The sequence below is a fragment of the Microplitis mediator genome, chromosome 7, assembly GCF_029852145.1.
Source record: "Microplitis mediator isolate UGA2020A chromosome 7, iyMicMedi2.1, whole genome shotgun sequence".
Lineage (NCBI taxonomy): Eukaryota > Metazoa > Arthropoda > Insecta > Hymenoptera > Braconidae > Microplitis > Microplitis mediator.
This window is the reverse complement of record NC_079975.1, coordinates 4805953-4831652: the sequence shown is the minus strand read 5'-3', so window position 1 is coordinate 4831652 and position 25700 is coordinate 4805953. Positions and strand designations below refer to the sequence as shown.

Below are 25700 nucleotides of genomic sequence, written 5' to 3'. Positions count from 1 at the left end.
TTGATAATAATTTTCAATAATATAATAATAATAAAAAAATAACGTTTTTCAAAATTTAATATTTTTTTATAAAATGGAGGCAAGTAAATGAAAAAAATTCTATATTTAATATCTAATAATCTTTGTATTTTTTAAATATTTAATTTTTTTAAACAAATATTATAATATTGTATATTACATAATTTTAATCGCGACACTTTTTGTTCAATTGTATCAAGTCTTTCTATTACATATCAGTAGTTTTATAAATTTACTTCAAGCATTATACACAAGGTAAAATATTTATAATTATTGATTATCATTTATCAGTAATTTATAATAACTATTAATAGTGTAATTATCCATTTATTTATCATTGTTATAATAATTAACAGAGGAATCAACCTCATACTTTTATATACATAATATCACACAATAAATTGTAATACACATATTTTACAACATAAAATTATTTTCTCAATTAATTTATTACATTTACTTTCAATAATTACTTAATTACATATAACTTAAAAAAACAAGCGTAATATTAATATTATTTACAGTATTTATTTTTATTCTATACTAACTATATTATACAGTTTAAAAATATTTTTACAAAAAATTAATTTATTTTTACTTATAAATAATTTTTCATTCGTCGTTCCTTTTTTTTTATGATTATTTTTTTTTTTAATTAACGAGTGCACTTTAGAAATAACAATTAAATTTATAAGCGTAAAAAAATTAAATTTTTGTTACAATGTAGAAAAAAAAATTTTTAATTGCAGTCATTTAATAATTTGTGACCATAATTTTTAAATTGCACAGATAAAAAAGGATTTCTTGGCACTAGATACATTTTAATTTATAATACAGTCGACTACCCGTTACAAGCCTGGTCTGGGGGACGTAGGGGAAATTTTTCTTGTAATTTCAGTCTTCCCATTACCGTACCTTTAGTTTTGTTCTCGACTACCCGTTATAAGCCTGTTTTATTATATATCATTTTAACGTCATTATTTACGTTTTCTTACATTCGCGACTATGCCGATTTTCCTGGTGCTTAGCGTTAAAATTAATACTTATCTTTTTACACTATAGAGAATATTTGTGCCAAAATTCAAGCCTGTAAGCCTGATAGTGCAAAAACGCGAGTATTTTAATCTTTCACCCCACTGACACCCCCTTAGGAGTTAGTTTTCGAAAAATGCAGATGGTGGGGGAGGGATTCGTAAGATTGTTGGGAATATTTGTGCCAAAGTTAAAGTCTGGAAGCCGGATAGTGCAAAAACGGGATTATTTTTATCGTTCAACCCACTTAAATCTTCCATGGAAAAGCTGAACGAAATTGATTTTGTCCATCTTTTTTAACATTGAATATCTAGATCACGATTTCAACGTCCAATACGTCCGACTCACGATTTAAATTTCGACTCGGAAGTACATTTAAGTTCACTTTGGGTTAATTTTATTGCAGGTAAGTTATAATTAAGTCAATATTTTTACTTAAGTCGATTCAAGTTATAATCAAGCCCAATAAGTCATTTGAGATTGATGTAAGTTCATCCCGCACTAGAGTATTTTGCCATTGGGTAAATACTAATTAGTCAATTAGTCTAATCACCACGTTTTACTCTTTTATCCTAATTATTTATTGTCAATAGACAGATTGTAATTATGCATTTATTAAATAAAAAAAAATGTAAGTTCATTAAGTTTATGTAAATTTTAGAAGTTAATATAAGTTAAATATAAGTTCAATATTTCAACTCGGGTAATAATAATTTTAGTGCAAAAAATTATAATGAAAACGGTATTGATTACAGCAATCATAAAAATAATAATTTTATTGATCAACTTAACGTTCAATAAAACTTTTCAATTGTAACAGAAGCTTTGGATGTAATCCATGATTATAATTATGAATAATAAATTATATTTTACTTAATAATGATTAAACTATTATCCGCGAAACGTAGATAGTAAATTTCCATCATTAATTTGTCTATTTTTTCCTATTGTTAGTTTATAATTTAGACAATTTTAACGGGGGCTTATAACGGGTTCTCTAGTACGAAACTCTTTAGAGTAGTTAAGTGGGGAAGCTGTTTGGACTCAGTAACTCCCGATTGAGGGGAAAAGGCTTATAAAGGACAGGCTTATGACGGTTGTTGACTGTATTAATAATTTTTTAGGGCAAGTAAACATTTTTTCTCCAAGAAATTCTTTTTTTTCTGTGTGGAATTGTTTGATTTTTTCATTATTAAATTTTTAAATAAATAATTTAAATATTTTTTTTTACGATAGTTAACTAATTAATTTATCAATTGCAAATAATTTATTGAAAGCACTTCAATAAAAAAATATTGATCGAGTGTAATAGCATTCAATTCATGGAATAAAAATAATTTTCTTGTTTCATTTAATTGAATTATTTAAATTTCATTAAATTTAATATCGATATATTTGGCTATTAATTAAATTGAGGCACAATTGTGACTAAAAATAAGAACAGTTTTAAATTTTGTGTTTACTAAAAAATTTGAAGCTAATAACGATAAATGAAAAATAATAATTATAGTAAATTTGACATCTAATTTTTATGTTACTCAGTAAGCCGCAGCTTGATGATGCATGATGGGGTTAAAGTGATGACCTAGATGATGGGGCGGTGGTGGCGCTGATAATGGGCTGTGTTGTGGTCCGACCGGTGGCGGTTGACAGTGTAACCAATCATTTATTTCCGCTGGCCTGAATGATGACGCATGATGATTACTTATATTGCCCGATTGATTTACTGGGGTTGACGCAGTCGTTGATGATACTATTGCCGGTGGTTGAGGGGATTCTGTGTGTCCAGTTACTGATAAACTACCGCCGCTGCTGCTGCTTTCTTCACCTTCACTTTCATATCCACCACTGAGTTTTCCTTCTCCCAGTGTCATTCCGTGCACCTTTAATTAAATTTTTTTTTTTTTATTATTAAATTTCTAATATTTAGATACTTTGAGGCGGAATTCAAAATTTATCTGTTAAATTATTTTTTATTTTGCAGTGAAATTCTTAAACTCAAAAAAAAAAATTCTATCTTAGTGACAGAGATTAAATTTATCATAACCGTGACATGAATTCTAATTAGAGATGGTCTTTTTATCACTTTTAGGCGATTTCCAGTAAAATAAAATTCATTTCAAGTCGTATGGCAAAGATGATTTATTTTCAAAATTTATTCTAGTATTCAAAAGAACTGATTTTTTTTTCTTACTTCAAAATATTTTTTCAAAAGCTAAGTTTGTACTCCAAGACTTTTAATAGTGAGTAAAAAAAAAGTAGCTGCGCATGTACTTATATATATATAATGTATGCATATGTTTGGAATTTGAAAAAATTGATAGGATGAATTTACCTTCATATGTTTGCGCAACGAGCTCGGATGTGTGTATGATTTGTCACAGCCAGCAACTCTGCAGTTATACGGTTTATCAGACGTGTGAACATGACTATGTTTTTTGCGATCACTACTATTAGCGAACCGCCTCTCACAACCCTCGTATTCACACTTGAATGGTTTTTCTCCTGAAATAAAAATAATAAATATTTAATTAAAAATATCAAGACATGACAAGAGAATCCCTTACAAATTTAAATATAATCAAAATATAATTAATATATAAATAATATAATACACACAGAAAAAAAGAATTTCTTGGCGTAAGAAATTTTTTGTGTTATAAATTGAAAACAAAAATTTTCTTAAGACAAAAATAAATTTTTCGATTCAAAAAATTTTTTTTTGCTCTAAAAAAATTTATTCTCGCTCAAAAAAATTTTAAGTTTTCAATTTATAATTCGAAAAATTTCTTGAGGCAAGTAAAAATTTTTTTGGGACAAGTTAAAATTTCTTGCACTAAGAAATTTTTTTTTTCTGTGTATAAATTAAAATTAAAAATAAGTAGTAAACATTTGACAATACTAAATATATATATATTGTTATATATTTTTTATACAAAGTTATCTAGATATCTAGATAAAGTTTTTAGTATAAATGGCAATGGCCGCCCTTATATTATACAGTATATATACTATGTACACTCTAGTACCCTGTAACTGCAGTAAAATGTGTATATAGTATAGAAAGTAAAAGAAAATGAAGGAAAAGAAGAATAAAGAGAAAAAAAAAAAAGATAGCGTGACTTTATTTATTTCAAGCGGAAGTTGACGGGGAATATATTTTAGCCGTCGCAGGACGAGTAGTCCCAACCCCTTGCCCCTTTTGCGTCACTGCCACCCTCTTAGAATCTACCAAGGCGCGAAGACGGAAGTGCAAACTTGGCGGTTTTTTTTTCCTTTTTTTATTTTATTATACCCCACTGATGCTTTCTATACATTTATATGTATATATAAAAATAAAATTGTTTTTTTTTTTTTTTTTTTCATATTTTTATTATTTTGTATGACAAAAGCGGCAAGCTCACTTCCTGGATAATAATAAAAATATATCACGCTGTAATAAGTATAACACAAAGTAGTCTGATGGATAAGAAAATGTCAAGGTAGAATTTTAATGTAACCATTTATTTTTTATTTTCCATGCATTGTTAATTTTTTTCACGTTATTTTTTTCCTGTAGATACATGATAACTTTTATTTAATACGTGACTGATAACATTCAAATATTTTAAATTAATTTGAATATCAAATACTAAAGAAAAAAAATACGTTCGAAATTTATCAAGTACTTGGACAAAATTCGAAGCATCGGTTTAAAAAAAAAACTAAATTCCACGAAAACTTTCTCTAATACATAAGCGCCTGGACTCTTACTCAGAAGTAAGTTAAGTAGGTACAATAAGTAGCGTAAGAAAAAGGAAAATGATCGCGTGAATGCACACTAATCCGTGAAAAATTTAAAAAAGATAGTCTAGTCCTTGGAAGGACTTGTTGGTGACGCGGGGATATGGTAAGTTCTGGCGCCCGTTGTAAATAAAATTAAAAGAAAATACGTAACGGGGGAGTAGACATATTGAGCTATTCTAAAGGACGATTAATAACTTTTAAAATGTGTCCCCGGCAGAGGGGTGTCGTCGATCTTTCAGTAGCGGCACGTTGGCAAATAAATACAAGATAAATAATAAGCGTCTGTAGGTTTTAAATTCAATGATATTTCATATTATATATATATATACGGGTCTCAAACTCGGGGTTACAACTGGGTCTGCTTATATACTACACTAGTGCTGAGAATGTGCGATGGTATACGAGACCGTATAGAGTGCAGATGGCAACAATATGCTATGAAATATTGCTCACGTTGTTCTCTGATCACACATACACACACAGATATATGTATATATATATATATCTATAGTATGTATATAAAAAAAGTATAAGCAAGAAAATAGAATAGTCGGCTCGTGCGCATAGCCAGAGTCCAAAGAGACTCAAAATTCAGTTCAAGAAGGGACAGATGATCGAGAATAGCAGGATTGTAGGCAGAAAAAGAGAAAGAGAAACCAAAGTTAAAGTAAAAGGCAATCCCCGATATAAATTTTTCGAGTCGGTGTATCAGCTCGTGTGTTATGACTTTCAGAATGGGGCAGTACAATGGTTTTAGATCTCAAACTGGATAAAATAGTTATTATAATCGTTTTGGAACGTCCCGGTAAAGGAACCACCAAAAGGGATCTAAAATAAACTTGTGTGCTAACTTTTTTTTTATAGTCCTCATTATAATTATAATTTTAATCGTAATCGTAATCATAATCGTGAGTATTATTATGATTGCTATCTTCAAATCTTTTAATATGAGTCAAGTATTTTGGCTAGGACGTAGCGCTAGGAAACGTCTTCGAGTTATTGGTGTTGAAGATGATCCTACTGTGCGTGTGAATTCATGGGGAATCGAATCACGATTGCTTACAGATGGATTTATAATATAAGGATTAGGAAAGAAGGATAAAAGAATATAAAGATGATGATGGTGATCGGTATCAGACACAATTAAATGAGTCATGGTTGTAGACGTTGTTGTTAAATAAGTGTGTTAATTTTGCTAGACCGCGAACTGACCAACATTCGAATAAACTGAATCGTTTTACTTTTTTCTGCTCCGTAGTTGTAACATAAAAAAATTTTAGACGGACCTTGCATGTCTTGATCCCTTTCCCCGTTCGTTACTTACAGTAAAAAATTTATTTGGAAAAAAAAATTTGAGACAGAATTTTGAAAAATTGTTCTGTAAAAAAAAAACGATAATCAATTTAAAAAAAAATACTTCAAAAAGATGTAATTCCTAGTAATGGATAAAAGATAAATGTGATGATTAGTATCAATAGAATTGAAAAGAATAAAAAAAACTTCGAACAAAAGGTTTCTGTCGGATGTGAAAAACATCTGTTAATATATGGGCGATGTGCAAAATACAAATAAATTGGCAATGAGTATGACAAAAAAATGTTTTTGAATGAAAACTCGTGAAAGGAAAAAAGAAAAACAAGAAAAGTCAAACGAGCATTTATTTGATCCGTTGAAAAGCAAGACTGATCTCGGTTTTGAAAGCATCCAGAAACTAGGTTTCATTTAGCATCAGACACCTCGGCTATTCGGTAACTATTTATTTCTCCCATTCTCATAAAGTTTATCGTAAACTAAAACCAGGATTTACCATGGAAACTATCGTCTGGGCACTTGCATTGAAGGAAAAAATAGTTTTTCTTAAAAATCTCAGGAGTGATATATGGGCTAAGACTATTGTAAGACACACAAACGAATTCTGAATCGTAGCCTTGTGCCCAGCAGGATAATAGATGATTTTTCGCGTCTATTGTACATCATCCAGCTCTGTCGTTAGCTGGTTCTGTAAAGGACACACCAGTCTAGCTGTATCTACTATACCTAGTCTACTACAGTCTGCGTTTACAACCAAAAAAGCAGCAGACATTGTTGCGATCAACACAACCCCTCTTTACCTTTCTTACCACACCTTCTCACTTGAGTCTCCCCCTTTACAAAGAACCAAAAAATATAAATATAATGACAACAAAAAGGACTATCGAATTGGGATACTCAATTTTGGTTCCACCTCTTGCCACCACTCATTCTCAGCGCGTTCTCAAGTGGATAATTTTCCTGTTATACATTTTATATTACCAATATATATTCATATATATATAAGGATGAACATCAGGACATGAGGTGGTAGGTCAAACGTTGTTTTTTTTTTTTCTTAAAACTTTTTTCTGAAGATCCAGGCGTAAATCGATCAAGGATTGACACAAGATCTGGGTTCTGGGATAACTTCTCAAGGATAAATGATCGGAACTGGAGATAACAATAAAAATGGACAAGACTGAACTGATAGATAATATCGATGGGGATTAGCTGTGTTTGAGATATTGGATTTAGATAGGTTTGCAAATTTAAACTTCGTGACTCTGACACGACACTTTAACATATTGACAATAAAATAAAATCTACCAACATCACACGGGTTTTTTTATTTTCCGAGCTCGCGCTTACACCAGTGGCGAAATGAGAATGGATAGAAAAATGTTATAAAAATACGTTTGGGATTTCAAGGATCATCGGGTAGTTTTCGAGGATACTCGTAGTCTTGTTTACTAGCAACTTCCAGTGAAGCAAATAGTCGGCTTTCGCGTGGCCGTCGCCAAAAAGTTAAGTGTGAGTGAGATTTATAAAGACCTACTGTATGTATGTATGAATGTACATATATATGGTAAAGTAAAAAAAGAGAACCGCAAATCCGTGGGTAAACGTAACTACCGGTTGATGCGCCAATCATTCCGCCATGTTGCGTATGAAAGGGAGGATGCCCATAGGGCAGATGTTTCTCTCTTATTTTTTTCTCGTCTCCTTCCCCACCCCTATTTCTAAGTGGTAATTCGAGTGTTTGTATTCTCCCTTCAATCCTCTTTCTTTATTCACATATTTTTTTTTTTTACTCTCTTCATTTTCTTGTTAGTTATGAAAAATAGTTCTCTTAATAGAAAAAGAATAAGAAAATGCAAAGGAGAAGGTCAGTTGGATTTGAGGTTCCAGAAATTATAAAAAGTGTTATCTTGATTCCTGAAAATTCGGTAGCGAAGACGAGTAAACGTGCGGGGGCAATTTAGGGTCGTGTATCTCTTGACTGGTTATCTGAGCTCATGATGCTACCGTCGCGAGCCACAAGATACCCATGTGTATTCTTAAACAAGATGAGTTTGAGAGAAAAGAGATAGACCTTTTTCACCTACAACATTTATATGTATACATATGTATATAAACAACCTTTTACTTGGATTCCAGTCAAATATGTATCGTGTTTATGTTTTTGTAAACGAATTGTACGCGTATCTGTTTCTTGGATTCTCTATAATACTGAAAACAAGTAGTTGTAGTAGTTTGAGTAGTATGAGTAGAAGAAAAAGGATAAACAGAAAAACAAGAAGTCGAGATCAAACTTTGAGATTTTCAGAAACTGTAGGTATAAAAGAGATACGGGCGCCATGGTATGGACCCAAGAAGAAGGCTTATGTTGGGTGATGCTGCCTGGACAACGTCTAGAATTACCACGAATGCTATTCACCATGACTCTCGACATTCTTAGCAAATCTTCAAGGAACTATGTAGCTATTCTTTGAATTCGTTGTTTCACTATAAATAATCCATGACTTTAGTTATGTTTTTCAAAAATATTTTATACATGGAAAGTCTCTTCTTTGAATTAAGTTCTCATGGCTGATATACAGTTAGAAATTTTGTGTTCAATTAAACACAAATCGTGTGTTGCAAACGGTCTACACAAATTTTTGTGTTAATTCAACACAAATTTTATATTAAATAATTGAATACATAAAACTCAAGTATACTATCTACCCTTAGTACAACTTACGTCAATTTAACAACCAATTAGTTCGATTTTCTGTGATCCTTCTAAAAAACAGAGCTATGAATTATCCTCCCGTATGAGAATTAAAATATCATGTGTTGAAAAACACATAAAATTTTTTAACGCAAATACGCAAAATTTGTAACTGCGAAAGAACTATTTTTTTGAAAAAAAATATACATATATATTTATGTATAAAAAAATTCGTAGAATATTTTTTGAGAATACGAACTTGTATATAGTCGTCAGAGTGCACGATATCTTAACACCGATCTGGTGGTAATTGAATATCTCGACAAGCGAATAAAAAGGCGAATGAAGAATTTTAAACGAAAATATATTTTTACAAAGCAAAAGTCAAAGCAAAGAAATTCATAAATTGTACGAAGTGATTCAGAAGTCTGATGATAGTAATGGATTTAAATTTGGTGTCGTGTCGATAATTTATTGGAAAAGTCTTTTGTTGAAATGAGAGGTAAATAAAACTTCCGGCTCAATCTGTGAAAATCGAGAAACGACCGGATGACTAGCGTAACTACTGAATATTTTATTAAATACTGAAAAAAACATGAAGCGTGCCGTAAGTATGGGGGCAGGCTGAGCATGATGTCCTTAAAGACATAAAAGTTTCAAGGCTTCCTTCAAGAGGCATTGAGTCAAAAAATCTTAAGTTTGCTAAACTTTTCCATGCCGATGACACATTTAAAAGAAAAAAATATATATTTTCTTAAAAAGTTTAGCGTCAACGGCACTCCCTTTCAAAGAAAGAAACCGAGAGCTACTCGTGAAAAATAGAGGGAGTGATTTTTTTATGAAAAAGAAAAAAATCTACCGTAAGTTATAGAAGAACGTGCCGGAAAAATTTCAACTGGCTTTGTTAACCAGTGTTAAACGCCACGAAATCCTCGAGAACCACACGATCCAGCTTGTTAGTATCCTATTGTCGATGTACACTATTTTTTCCCAAAAACGCTCTTTCAAGTTTAGCTCTCTTCTACACATTTATATACATAAATCTATGTACAGTGGTTAGATCTCGTGGCCCAACATCAACTCATCCGTGAGACCGGAATATAATACTCCGAAAGTATTCACTTTTGTGAAAAAAAACCTGGGCTACATTAGGATTAGCACCATACCAACAAATATTTCACTCAAAGCCGGAACGAATTATATGTCGAGTGGATTTATATTTATTTAATACTTAAAATTCCTCTATTGCTATTTCCTTCCGCCATTTTGTCTCACGTCAACACCAAAAAGAATCAAGAGCACCAATAATAACCTGCACTCGATTTCCAATAGAAGAAACCTCTCAATTTCTCGTGTAACGAAAATTCGTTTCAGAAACGTTCATACAGTGAACTTCGAAATTTGGCGTAATTTACTTTATCAGCCAGCACAATTGCATCCATCCTGATCTCTTTACGTTAAATAATTAAATATGTACACCTAGTATCATTCAAATCTAGTAATTTATTCAACCTTAATAATTTACAACTTAAATTTACTCTCTATATATTTTTAATTGATTGTAGTCTTTAGCAATCAGTTATTGTACACTTTACTTAGCTTAGTTTAGTCGCCTTTGTATATTTTTTTTTTCATGTATAACTATGTAGTGACCCTGTTATTGGCAAATTTTTGCTGTTGGGTCTAAATAAAGGCAATAATAATAATAATAATAATAATAATAATAATAATAACAGTAATTCAAAATTTTCAATCAAACTGTTTTTGAACTTACGGAAATTCGAGACTAAAAATAATGGCCGACTCAGTAAAGTTCAGATCAGAATGAAAAAAAATCGAAATTTGTTACTTTTATTTGTATTACGCGAACGAAAAATTAAGAAATGAATCCCTTGTAAATTTTGAAACATTAAAAAATGATTTTTTTATAGACATAATATATAGATATAATATACATCTGAAAATAGGCTACAAACTGTTAATATTATAAATGTTTAATAGAGTTTAGTCACAGTTAATTTCGTTAGTCCGGACGTTTAATCATTAATAGATCTTTTGTAGGATCGATCGCTGTATTTATTGACTTACAATGATTCGACAATTTCTAACAAATATAACTCATCTTTTATTTAGTTATTTATCTCCTCCCTTTTTCCTTGGATTCAAAACATACTTATAAAAAAAAAATACACACACACCCAACACCAAACACCCTCACCGTCTACAAAATTTAAAAATATTTTCTAACCGTCAGAAATAAAAATATGTGTTGAATGTTTTGCGTGTGGCCGTCAGTGCGCCGTTTGTCTGACTGATGCGGTCAGCATATATATACATATTTATAAACATAGTTTTCCTTTATTACTAATGAATAATGAACAACTAACTCGTGGGTCATCTAATGACTGGACACTGGGCGTGGTAGTAAGATTGCTAAATCAGGGCTGGGTTCAAAAAAAATTAAAAACAAAAACTTGAACCCAAATGGTTAGATCATTGCTCGTTTATAAACGTATAGTTTTAACACCGTGTGATATGTTAGATCAGTTTAATGACCTGGATTCTTTTCTCAGGTCATTAATTATTATCTGTTAGTGGTTCGTCTCGTTTATCATAACTTATAACTTATTGTTTTTTTTTTTTTTTTGGTTCTGAAGACTGTTATGTAGTGCTGGTGCTATATGCTACACTGAATACTGCTGTATGATGGTTAGCTGGAATGTTTAAGGATTACAAGTAGTAGAAAATAAGGGATTGAGACCCATAAGACAAGGAGTAAGAATACCATCACATCAGTATATTAAAAGAAATAAGAATAATATATAATATGTTTCCCACAGCGTGGAGAGTTGTATATTTTACGATATGCCGAGCAATTTGACATCTCGCACAAGACATAATTCACGCTCTCACTTGCACTGTACGCGACACAGGGTTTTGTGTTGGTAAGGTGTGCATTGGTGTGCATGTTATAGTGTGCATTGGTTTTGCTAAACCACTAACAAGTAACATGGGCACAAGAGAGAACGCGGGTAAGGATATGGATATGGAGTCGTTTGCCAATGTGAATCGCACGATGTGGGTGTAAAATGTATTGAGGGACAAGAGAAATAGAATGCTTGGAGTTAAGAGAGAGAGTTGTTGCTGGTTGTTGGTTGTGTTGTATCCACATCGAGGGTTGGATGTACGGGTTGGTTAGAAGTACGACCCGAGAATTTCTGGCACTGAAATCTTGTGGTCCCTGATATTCAGATTCAGACTCGGACTCAGACTCAGACTGAATTTTTACTCGCTTATATTTCTCTCGTACTTTATCTAAATGTTTTTTATTTTTTATTATTATGCTATCATTTATTTTAGAGGACGTGTGTGTGAGTCCGAGCGCATCCAAACCATTAGATGCCACTAGCTTCGTAAATATAAGGGACAGACACTTCATTTTTTTAATCTATTTTTTTTTCTATATTTATTCGATGATTTTGTTTAGTTTATTTGTTATTAATTTTTTTTTTTTTTTGTATTATTTTTTAATCCATTTGGAGGAAGATCTAAACGTGGATGTGGATCCCGAGGTTTTTTATCGCTGATATGCCGTTGGCGTGCTTAGGCCGCGTTTCACGGTGCAATTTTATTTATTGGAATTTTGCAAAACGACTTTATAGACATATGTGTGTCTTTGCTAGTCGTTTGTATCTCTGACGGTGCAGTTCGGTTAGATTGTAGTCTGGAGATGCATATATGAAGGCGAATGTGTGTGTGACGGGGAAGGGGGGAATAAAATAAAAGTGTTTCTTGAGTCTCGCGACGAATCGACGGGCTCTTTTAAAAACCCACGTCGTCCTTGTCATTACTCATTTTAATCGTCTGTAATTATATATGTCAAAAAAAATATATAATAAGAAAGAGAATAGTTAATGCGCTGGTCATAAGAAACGGGAGCAAAAATTTCAGACTATCAAAAATTTTTTTTTGTTTGAATAAAGAATAGAATTTTTTTTTGTGCTTTTATTAATGAGCCCTCATATTTCATAAATTTTAATATATTTCTTTTACTTTTATCTCAATGACATATTAATTTTTTATTCCAATTATCATTTTATTTTTTCAAGTATTTAAATTTTTTTATAAAAATATGATTTTTTTAATTTACTAAAGTATGAGTCATAAGTATACTTTGCAGTTTAGTCAATAACATTAAAATTAATATTTTTTTTACTAAAAGTTATTATTATTTTTTCATACATTTCCTGTCTATTCAATTATATTGCTCAGAAAAAAAATATAATTTGCTCAATAGATATCACTAGTTTATGATGACCTGAGTAAACTGCAGTCTAACAGTCACATTAAATTCAATTTTACATGAAAGCTTATAAACACGCGAAGTCTACGAGTCACTTTGTCTTGTCCTGAAAAAAATTTTTCAAAAAATCCTCTTTCTTTACATATATATGTGTGCTATATATTACATACACGCACGCAGTAATATCTTACTGAGGTTTTTTTCAATACCGCATTAAATATTTTTACCATTTGTATGCGCCAGAGTAATTCGCAATTGCATATTTAACAACTCTCAGTCGATAACTACCAATGATAACATTTTAACTTACAATAACTATATATTTACATGAATAAATGGTCATCGTACTTCAGTAATTGCATTGCAAAAAAAATGCATATATGTAAGAAATAAAAAAATAAAAATTGATAAATATCTAGAGAGTAAAAATGACTAAAATAAAATATTTAATTAAAATTTTTCCGTGCTAATAAATTTTTAAATCCCGTTACTCAAATTTATGAAGTTTCGTTACTTTTTTTTTTTCGGGTTCAAAAATGTGGGGCGTGTTTTTTTTTCGATTCAGTTTAGAAGAATTTCCGTCAAGTAAATTACAGTATTCTCTGACTGGTCTAATAATTCGTTGATATGTTGCCCCTGTGGGCTACAATATAAAGTTGAAGAAGTATCAGGTTACAAAAATTAAATTACAATGTATAGAAATGAATAAAGTAGTCGAAGTTTAAATTTTTACTAGTGTAGTTTTGTTAAGGTCTGTGTGTTTGTTGTGTATAGATATGGAGTAAGGTTTTTTTTAAAGTGTCAAGCTGTTGGTATCTGATGATTTTGACAGGAATTCTTGACTATATTAACAAACTAACCCGTTCGCTGATGTGTTTTATTTTTTTTCGATCCTATAATTTTTTTCGGTGCATATATTTAAATTTTCGGCCTTGAGTCATTTGGAAGGATACTCGGAATTAAATGATTTTAAAATAAATTTTTAAAATAATTATTTTATTTAAAAATAGATAAACATGGATAGTAAACTGTGTCGACATGAAACATTACTAACGACCTATGTAAATGTTGTTTGATTCATAATCGTTTATCCTTATCATTTAATCCTGACTTTCGCCCCTGAGAGAAGTAGCTGCGACCATCTCAGCCTCACGAATATATATATACATACATATATATATATATATGGAGAGAAAGAAAGAAGAGAATAAGAGAGAAAGATAATATAAAGAAAAGTAGAAGGTCCAACATTCCGATGCCTGGTCTCGACCCGCGACCCCCGACCCTCGCTCCCTAAATCATCCAACGCTACACTAGCCCGCAATTTTGTTTTGTTTTATACCCATTTTTTTTAAACTCTTTATTTTTAGTAAGTTTTCATTATTATTTATTTATTGCCCCCCTTTTATCGGGTACTTTGATTTTTTATTTTTTATTAAATGGATTTTACGGTTTAGAGTATGTTTGATGGGAACTTATTGTTTGAAGATAAATTTATTAATTTTTTTTTATGGGGTAAAAATTTTTAATTTATAGTTTACAATTATTTTCAATTAATTTTTTATCATAATTTTATCACGATCATTAAAGCTCTTCAAAATTTTTTTAAATTTTTGCTAAGTGACTCATTTTACCCTGTAGTTTCATTTGATCTGAAGTATCTCTAATTTTTTCTTTTTATTTCAAAACACAAAGTGGCCAATTTGCCCCATTCTCTAAGCCACCGTAAATATAAAAATAAAAAAAAAGAAATTTATTCTTTAAAACAGTGACTCATTTTACCCCAGGTTCTTAAGCTTTATTAATTGTTGCTGTCAAAAATATATAAACATATATTTTTTAAAAATATTTTTCTCCTGTCAAATTTGTAATAGATAGAAAAAAAAATATTAAATTCGTTACAGGTTATAAATAAAATATATATGTATACATATATATTAAATCTGATGTGTGGTTTTGGTATGTGAGATATTTGTATAAGGGTAATTCTCAAGTGGCATATAACATAAACGTTGTCCTAGAAAAAGTATTGTGTTACAAAAGACACACGATATTTTCTCTATGATCGTTATTGTTCAGTAACTTTGCGGTACAAAAAATTTTTCATTATATTTATATCTATATCAAAAGATAGCTACTGTATACGCGTAACTGTCTGCTTAAAAAAAAATACGTCTATTATTATTACCCATTTTAACTGGCACTAGTTTTTTCGCGTACCGATTCTAAAATAAACCACATCCGCAAATACAAACTGTTTCCGCGCGCAATAGATATTTCCGCGTTTAAAATATTTGAAAACACGTGGAATTTAAACAGATCTAAATAAATCAACGAGTGATTTTTTTATAAATTAAATAAAGTAATTGTGTTAATTTTTTATTTTAAACGCCTATTTTATTTTAGATTATTTACCGAGCTGTAAACGCGTGGTTTGATTATTTTTTCAGCTGTTAGAAGCCAATGAAATGTCAAATGTCTAACAATTAACTCATCTCACGATCTTTATTTTCATAGAAGCCAATAAATGTGTCTTTTAATTATTGAATGACATTGATTTTGAAATGTCTGTTTTTTTTTTCTTTTACTAAACAGTTAATTGACAAATTTAAAAATAATTTTATTTAACTCCTTTTTAATTTTTTTTCCTGAAGAAAAATTTTAGCACCGACTATTTAATTAAAAAATTATTAATACAGTCGACTCGTCATAAGCCTCTTTCCCTCAATTGGGAGTTACTGAGACCAAACAGCTTCCCCACTTAACCACTCTAAAGAGTTTCGTACTAGAGAACCCGTTATAAGCCTCTGTTAAAATTGTCTAAATTATAAACTAACGATAGGAAAAAATATCCAAATTAATGATGGAAATTTACTATCTATGTTTCGCGGATAATTTAATCATTATTAAGTAAAATATAATTTATTATTCATAATTGTAATCATTAATTACATCCAAAGCTTCTGTTACAATTGAAAAGTTTTATTGAGCATTAAGTTGATCAATAAAATTATTATTTTAATTATTACTGTAATCGATACCGTTATCATTATAATTTTTTGCATTTAAATTATTATTAGTGTAAAAAGATAAGTATTTATTTTAGCGCCATAAGCACCAGGAAAATCGGGATAGTCGCGTATGTAACAAAATGTAAATATTACGTTTAAAATGATATAAAATAAATCAGGCTTATAACGGGTAGTCGAGATCAAAACTAAACGCACGGTAGTGGGAAGACTGAAATTACAAGAAAAATTTCCCCTACGTCCCCTAGACCAGGCTTATGACGGGTAGTCGTATGTGCGATAAAATAAAAATGTTTGTGTTGAAAAAAAGTAATAATTGAATTATTAATGATGAAATTTTTAATCTGATTTATTACTGGTGATTAATATAATTGAAATTCTTGTAATCGCGTGTAAGTGTTATTGATAATAAAAATAAATTTCGAGCTAATACTTTTTCGATAATAAACGACTCAATTGCTACGAATCATTGGGCTTTAATTACGACCCTCTTTAGTGAGACTATTGGCAGTTAGTGGGCGTAACTTTCTCATCCCTCTTAAAGTTTAATATCCTCTGTGTGGGTTTCTCTTTGACTTAAGAGATCTCTTCTCTCAAAGATATTGTATATATATATTATATATGGCTAGTAGCTTCATACTACTTATCAAGTTTACAGTATATGTGGCATATATGTTACATGGTGGATGCAATGGAAGTGAGTAGAGGAAGGAAGAAGTAGCTGGGCCGTGATGGGAAAGGAGGTGCCGCGGGCGCCGGTATTTTAGCAACAAATCTTATTTATTTTTAAACTCATCTCTCGTCTAAATCAGTTTGTTTCATATGTTAAAGTAAGTGTTTGTTGTTATTGCTGCCTTCTGGCATTTTTTTATCACCCTCTTTAATACCATAATTATATAACCATCAATATTTGATGTACACTCTAAAATTTATAGAGCATTTTAGTCTTATCTAAAGAGTTTTTAATTTTTTAACCCTTTCGAAACCAATGAAACTTCACTTTTAGAGTAACTGTGAATTAAATTAAAAATTAATTTTAAGGAATTTTTAGACTCTGTAGAGTATCGACACCGGCCAGCTGATTTGTGCGCTGAGGTCAAAAATTTTAAAGACAAAATTGTACTGTAGGTTCAAATTTCCAAAATTCAAATTAACGAAAGTTCATAATTCGAAAATTCAAATTTTCAAGTTCCATTTGACAAATTACTTTTTTAAAAAAATTTAGAACAGACTCTTACTATTATATACAGTGCAGCCAGATCGTGCGATATTTTTACTCCCTCCTGCAATTATACTCCATGCTATTTCACTACGGGAAGGGGTAAAAATATCGCATGATTTGGCTGCACTGATTATATAGCAAATATTAAAAATTGTAAACTATGAATAAGAAAAAAAATTATCTTCATGTGTTTCTCTGTACATAAAATATTTTTCTTCGTAATTTTAACTCGAAGAGTTAAATTTTTTATATTGTAATTTTAATTGTCTGTATGGAATGTCAATAATGACAATAAGACAGCAATTAAAAGATTTACTGCAGCCAGTTAATAAATATACTGAAACCAGTATTATAGACAGAGAGAGAGAAAGAGATAGTCGGTATGATAGAACTTCTTTATAGAAAATATATACCAACTCTTAAATGACATAAAGAAGTGGCAGGCTTGTAGATATATTCAACATGGCGTCTACTCTCTAGTCGTGTTATGCACGTATATATCGCGTGTGTTTAAGTTGGTAAAACCGCGCAAACCTCACTGGGGAGTCCACGCAAAAATCACAAGAAATCATTCTCAGTAATCGTGACGGGAATAATATAAAAACATGAACTTTGAAGAAGGCTGACGAGAAAATGTGAGCTTAATAAATTACGTTAAAAACAAACTTTTATGTACAAAATTGTTGTTATTATTTTCATGAGACTCATATTTTTTTTTATTTTTTAATTAAAATTATGAATTTATTATTCATAATTATTATCGTTGAATTAATGAGCATTGGAAACGTAATAGCATACACGCAAGACTTATTTGTGCGTTTGTTTTTATCAAAAAGTATAAATTAAATCTTAATTATTGATACAAAGAAGCAGGTGGGGCAAAATGGAAACGCTCAGAAATTAATGCGTCTTTGGTTATAAATTGACTGTTTTTTTTCTGTGATGATTTCAATTTAAAAAATTAACTGTGGCCTATAAAAATTTTTTTTCCATTGAAAATTTCAAAAAAAATTTTAAATCTTTAGGAAAAAAAATATAATTAATAGAAAATATTTTTTAATTCGTTAGAAAGTTTAAAAAAAATTAAATTGTCTCTGGCATTGTGTCCCCCACATGTGAAAAATATTCATTACCATAACCCTGTCGTATATTTTTTATTTCAGTGTGTGGACAAGCCCCTGGCCTACTTAACGCTTATTCCGACACCCTATACAGACACACCAAAATGCATCCCCTATCATCTCTCTATTCTTAGATGCTTTAATAATATACACACACGTCTACACATACATATGGACACACAAAACCCCTCAGATAGTACTCGGGGACCAATAGAGACACTTTGAAGGGAGAATCCTATTGTTACACTCCACCAATCACGCTTGCGCTGATGATCATCATGAATATAAGGGATGCTGTATGACGACAACGACTACGTCTACAGACGCTTTATATATAACGCATATCAATTCTCTTCTAATGGCCGGCGTTTGTATCCCATCTGCGGATTAGTTTCATCTCGGTCCCATGATAAATCAATAATAAATAATATCTATCATCTTTTCTATGAAACTTAATTATGTTAACCATCTCAACACCAGCGCTAATATTTTTTTTTAAATTCAATTTGAACCCATGGGAAAACTTCTAAAATAACTAATTGGGGACTAAAATTAAAGCTGGACTTAATTACCTTTTTTTTCTTAATTATTATTGACATTTTGATTGAAATCAATACAAAATTGTGAAATACTTTTGTGTTGATTTTTGAAATTAATGAGAAAGGAAGCAAAAAAACGTTTGATTGGTTCTAATTAACTGTAAATGTATCAACACAAATTACTAAAAGATCACAATACCAGGAGCAGTATTCATTATATTTATTATTAAAAGACGAGACCAAAAGGTCAATGTCTGGTCTACTACTTAATATCGATATTCTCTATCTTTTAAGTTCTGTCGGCATTATTGTGGTTTTTGGAAAGAAAATATGAAGCAAATGTCCATAGATTTCTGCACTCACACCAAGACCAAATGTCATAGGATATGAATCACTTAAGTATTTATAACTTGTACCAACTATTTTACTAATATAAGCAACCCGGGTCGAAGAATTTGATCTGATTATAGTCTAACTGGATTGTATTTGGACTAATTCGTCTGGCTTTAAGACTTTATAAAAATTTTGAGCTGTTTTTGATCTACAGACGTTAAAAAACAGGCTAATAAAAATAGTAGGCAGTAAAAGTCTGATTTTGGTCCGGATCAAAACAAAAAAAGGCAATATATATGAGAAAAAAGTATGATTTTGAAAATAGTCAAGTAAGGAATAGAATGAGCAAAACTTGATTAAATTTTACCTGTTAATTGAATACAAATAAGAAGTAAAATTGAATAGAAATAACTTGAAATTTTTATTTGATTAAAAACAAATCAAAGTTTTCGACCCGGGAATTCTAGTAAGTTCAGATGCAAATGTTCTTAAACCGTTAAAAATAGCTAGAAGTTCGACAATTAATATGAAGTGATATTTCCATGGATCTACAGTGTCCAAAAGTGGCTACTTGTCCATCAAAAAATGCTCCCCACCTAAATTAATGGTAATTTTGAACTTTAAATCACAATGACGGTACTACAGACTGATCTCGAGAACGAAACTTGAAATACTTCATCTCAATAAAGTGCACCAGAGAATTAGGTATAAAAATAGAATCAGCTAAAAATATTGAACATACAACAATATTTAATTATATAAAATCATGTTGTCTTACACAGCATCTGATAAAAATCATTGAAAAGTTCAGTCGAGACATAACTGAGCAAGTAATTACCTACAATTAGTTTTAACTTGAAACGGGTTAGACAGGAGACTTATAATTGACAACTTAGCGCTTAATAGTATATATTTTTTAAGAACTCATTGGCCTGCTGTGATTTGATTCTGTCATTGTAATAAAAAATTTGTAATATGCAGCATTAACATAAATTTGTATCGCTGAAAATAGCATTTAAATATTTAGAATTTCATTTCACTACAATTGATATTAATCTCGTATAAATATTTAGCTTGAAAATATGTATCTATATATATATTTATACAGAACGTGTGCATGTATAATGAAAATAAAAAGAGAAAAAATTATATTGCTCCACATCAAATTTTCTCTTTGTCCTTTTTGCTGGTCATAAATGTAAAGCATATGAGAATGTCGTCGTGTATAATATAAATCGGAAGTACATATATACTCATACATACATATATATCTACATGAATAAGTGCAAGCAAAAATAGAAGTACTTAACTTTAAAGGCAGGCAGAGTGTAGAGACAAAAGCCAAATACAGAATGAACAAATGAATGAAAAAAAAAAAATCTAGTGTTTATAAAAATGCCAATTTATCTCGACACGTTTGACAATAATAAAAAAAAGTAATAATAGAATTAACGAAAAGAAAACTAAATAAATAAAATATAAATATTAAAAAACAAATGGGAAGTCTTCTTTGAGTATTGAAGGGTTGTTTATTTGTGTGCGCGTTTAAACCGAGGGGAGATGAATTATCACCCTCCTATTTCTTTTACATACATATATGTGTATATATATATATATAGATTTATATATGACCTCTAGTTCAATGTAGTTCTTTGGATTATAATCTAGGGTGGGCGTTAAAATTGCGCGCTAGAAATGAAAATGAAATTTAATCACGCATGATATATGCTCTTGTAACTGTTCCGTCACACATTATCATTACACTTTTTTATTTTATTATAAAATTCACAAGCGATAATGAACTCTAAATTTCGATCATTCAGAAAAATAATTATTATACTTTTTAGTGGCTTTGGTTACGAAATTAAAATTATGAAATCACAATTATGGAGTAAAAATTATTTTATTTTACGAGAATCTCAAGAATTCGATGGAGAAATTCCACGCAAGAATCTGGCAGACGATTAGATCAAAAAAAAAAAAAAAATGATAATATTATGTATAGAAAAAAGAGAAAACGCTGAGGATTCGGTCCGACGGATTCTGTATAGTTTGTATACGATCCGCCTTATATATATGTATATGTATATAAACGTTATGTTAATGTTCAGTGAAGCCCAACGTGAAACATAAAGAGACACGATATATGATCCGGTAATTTCTTAATTGTGACCACAAAATTCTTGTCATCATAAACACGCGCTATTACATTAACTTTAAACGTATTTATATTTGGCGCCGGAAGAAATTAAAACTTCGAGCTTCAGATGTTTGACAAATATTTGAATAATAATTGCCGATAAATAATTAACTTAAAATTTGTATGTATGTAATTAACTTGCCGAATAAAAAATACCGTCTTTAGATCAATTAAATACTAAATATGGAGGAGAAGAACCGATTAACCGATTTGATGATGAGTAATTTTTATAATGAATAGATTATCAGATATCCCTAATTACTAAATGACCGATGATAAATGTATGATTGTTAACACGATTGAAACGCGATACATCCTCTAAATATACAATATAACCAATTTAAGATAATCGAGATTGTTAATATCGATTACACAAGAATATCACATGAACACTTGTACGAGTAAATAAATCGATCTCTGATGAACCAGCATTCAGTTAAATATATATATATATATAATATATACACAAGTCCCTCCGTTCCCAGATTTCGGGCCTCAGGTATCGACGGAGGCGTGTCTGAAAACCTTTTTCTCATATATATTAATATTACACATGGAACACATTCCAATGCGTATTTTTCCACTCGATATGAAATGTGATTCAAGGTAAACAAAATTATAAACCCGTATAAAATATATCAAAAAGTTATTGTGTAAAACCAAGAAAACCTCAATAAATAATCAATAATAAAAGTTAAATATATATACATATATATATTTTTGTATTTGGAGATAAATAATAGTAACACTCACCGGTATGTGTGCGTTTGTGTATCTTGAGATTTTCCGACCTTGCAAAGACTTTGCCGCATCCAGTAAAAGGGCATGGAAAGGGTTTTTCGCCAGTGTGAACTCGTATATGATTGACGAGTTTGTACTTGGCCTTGAACGCCCTGCCATTCCTGGAGCAGCCCTGCCAGAAACACGCGTGCGTGGTGCACTCTGGTCCACCCACGTGTTCAACAGTAAGATGAGTTACGATATCCTGGAGGGTATTAAATAATTTCCCACAGAGTTTACGTCCAGCGCCAGGATTGTCCTGATCAACCCACATGCAGGACATTTCGTGCCGTTGCCCGATACCACCGGCACAGCCTCCAGCACCGCCACCAGTCCGCATGTACCTCAGAAAGGCACCGTGTGGATGGTGACTTGGGTGATTGACTGGGTGCTGCTGATGGTGGTGGATGGATGCGGGCGTTAGATGGGGTGGTCCTAAGTATTGGTGGTGATGGTGCGGTAATCTGGCATCCTGGCCGTAGTGCCCGGGATAGTGTCCTGCTGCAGCAAGTGGATGCTGACCAGGATGATGTGGGAACTGCTGCATCCCCGTCCCCGTCGTGTCATGGTGCAGTGGTGTAAACAAACCTAGTCCACTTTCTGGAGTCGTTGGATTGGCCGTCGCGTTGAAATCGTGCTCGCGTCTTAGGATGAAATCACGTGCCGTGTAACCAGGATGGTGGGTCATGTGGTGTCCCATGTGTGGAGCCATGTGGCTCGCTGGGTGCGCTGGGTGATGTGCTGCATAGCTCTGTGGATGGAAGTGGTGATGCTGCTGCGATGAAGGCACATCACCTGGCGATGGCTGAACTACTCCATTATTAGAATCACCTAGACCAGAGTCTGTCGTCGTTCCACCCGGTGACAACTTTATTCCTAAATTTGCTAGATGATGCGGATGCGATGATACTGGGTCCAAAAATGTATTCATCATCTTGACAAGATATTTGTTTACTTAACACTAATTTTTACTCTATTTATTTATTTACTTTTTTTAATTTTACTTATTGATACACTGGCATTCTTTCAACACAATAATCACTTTTAACACTTCACTGCTATTACATTAGTTCTAAAGATCCTTAAATTAAGCACTGTGTTTATCATAAATTTTCACTGGCTACGTTTTTATTTTAATCATCGATAACATTTGACGCAAGCTATCTATACGAGTCTTAAAAGATAAGTAAGAGGTTACTTCCGACTGTATAGTTAAACTGTTGTGTCAATAATAAAATCCAAGAGAGTTTAAGCTTAAAAGTTAAAGTGACACTGGGTTGTAACAACGACAGGTAGAAAATCCGTAGCGTTCCTTGCTGAGTTCACAGCGGGACTGAAGAGACTCTCTGAGCTTGCCCTGCAGGGGGACTCGATTCAGTTTGTACTAGGCGCTGGAAGCTTCGCAAACAATTACTGTTTCCCCCACCACTCCCCACTCTTCTGTAAAAAACAGACCTATCGCGGGCAAGTGCAGCTGGTACCAGCAACTGATTGGTTTGCTGGTAGCCTATTGATGCTGGAGATTCCTGGGGAACGTGTTTTCACGGTGGAATTATTTTATTGAAGGCGGATCTTGTGTTAACGCGCATGACACTACTCCACCTACTGGCGTGTCTATCTTTGTAGCATTCCTATTTTTTAGATGGAATTATAAAATTATGTTTAACTTCTTAACATTCTTATCTGTTGTGTAATTTTGCATTTTATTTTTGGTGTTCAATTTTTGGTTCTTAATTATTCTTAATACTGTTGGCTCTATAATTTTTTATGTAAATTGTTTTATTATTTATGAGATTATTGAACCAGGTTGAGATTTAGTGGGCAGTTATTGAAGGTTTTATAAATTTTTACGAGGCTCAAATTTAATGTCATTCGAAATTCAGTAGATAGCTTTTAATTTACGTGCGTAAAGTGATTTGATTTTTAAATTCTGTAGATTACATTGTAATTTGTCACTAAAAGTAGATTATACTTTGAGCCAATTACTTTTGCTTTGATTTGTAAACTATACTTAAAAATTATTTATGATTTAAATATCTTTTGTTTCGTCTAATGTATTGTTTATCCTTAAGAATTTGTATCTAACTTTGGCATCTAGTTTTAATAGTGTCTAGACAAGGCTTAAAGTTCATTACTTATCAATGCAACTGTATGAATGTATATATTTTAGTGAATGAAACAGTAATTTGTGTTAGTTATCGTCTTTTCTCAATTATGACGTCAGTAGACTGTTTGATAATTAGCTACAATGTTCCTGTACTTCCAGAAGTTTAAAAATCGTTTAAAAAAAGATCTCCAGTGTATCACATTTTGAAGTTTAAAAAAGTCAACCTTTTCTCAACAATTTTTTTTTACACGGGTATAACATATATGTAAACTATTAAAAATCGGGAGAGAATAGTGTGAATTTTATTTCAATCCAAAATCACTTCGTCATTTGGAGTAAAGAAGTTGAAAAAAAACCACTCTGCATTGACTCCGAAATTTTTCACCCACTGAGAGAAAAATTTACTAATATTTGATAAATTAATTTATCAAATATTCGACTGTATTTATCAAATACTATCCTACACATATCAAATATCGATCTTTCCATCGACTAAATATTAATAAATTGATATCAACATTTGATAGGTCGCTGATCAATATTTAGTAGAAATTTATTAATATTTAATAAACTTTTATCAACTATTGATATGTGAGATTTGTATATGGTATTAATGAGTGTGGTGGCGTTGTACTCTCTAACCTAACATATTGCCTTATACATGCGTTACAACTAACAAATTGTTTTTATGCTTGTTGAAATCATAAAAAAAAAATAAAATAGTGTTACAGAAAAATGATTAAAAAAGTGGGACTTGCTAAATTCCACCTAACCTATATTAACTAAACAAACTGCTTACATATCACGATAGTATATAAGATATGTAGAAACGTAAACTATAGATCAGTCTATATTTATTAATATTTGATAAACCACCGATCAATAATTGATAAACTGTTTATTAATATTTAATAAACTGTATTAATATTTGATAATGACCGACTTGGGAACGATCTAAGTAAGCTGTTTATCAAATATTGATAAATTTTATTAATATTTGATAAATTCTTTTCTCAGTGCAGTGAATATATTTTGAAATGTAAAAATTAAAAAAAAAATCCATTTTTCAAATTCTATTTCTGTAGGCCTAAGATTTTAAAATAATAATAATAAAGGATAATAATATAATCTTTTTAGAACAAGATGAGTACACAAATTTAGTATATCTTCAAGTAGTTGAGTGTCGACGATCATCTTTCGGCTGGGTCAAAAAGGATTAGTTTT

General features: G+C 31.1%; 1 protein-coding gene across 1 annotated transcript; it reads right to left on the bottom strand.

Moving 5' to 3' along the window:
* Positions 1-1176: 1176 nt before the first annotated feature.
* Positions 1177-23726, bottom strand: LOC130671713 (pair-rule protein odd-paired-like). The gene is made up of 3 exons (XM_057475774.1): positions 22343-23726; positions 3386-3555; positions 1177-2933 (listed from the first exon to the last, which is right to left on the bottom strand). Exons 1-3 carry the CDS (start codon positions 23301-23303, stop codon positions 2589-2591), a joined length of 1476 nt encoding a protein of 491 aa, XP_057331757.1. The 5' UTR covers positions 23304-23726; the 3' UTR covers positions 1177-2588.
* Between the last annotated feature and the right edge of the window lie 1974 nt (positions 23727-25700).

Bases quoted from the DNA above. Each gene is read 5' to 3' on its own strand.
- LOC130671713 (XM_057475774.1), bottom strand. From the start codon at position 23,303: ATGATGAATACATTTTTGGACCCAGTATCATCGCATCCGCATCATCTA. The intron at 3,556-22,342 runs GTGAGTGTTACT...TTTTTATTTCAG, and splicing joins ACACAAACGCACACATACCG to GAGAAAAACCATTCAAGTGT. The intron at 2,934-3,385 runs GTAAATTCATCC...ATTTAATTAAAG, and splicing joins CGTTGCGCAAACATATGAAG to GTGCACGGAATGACACTGGG.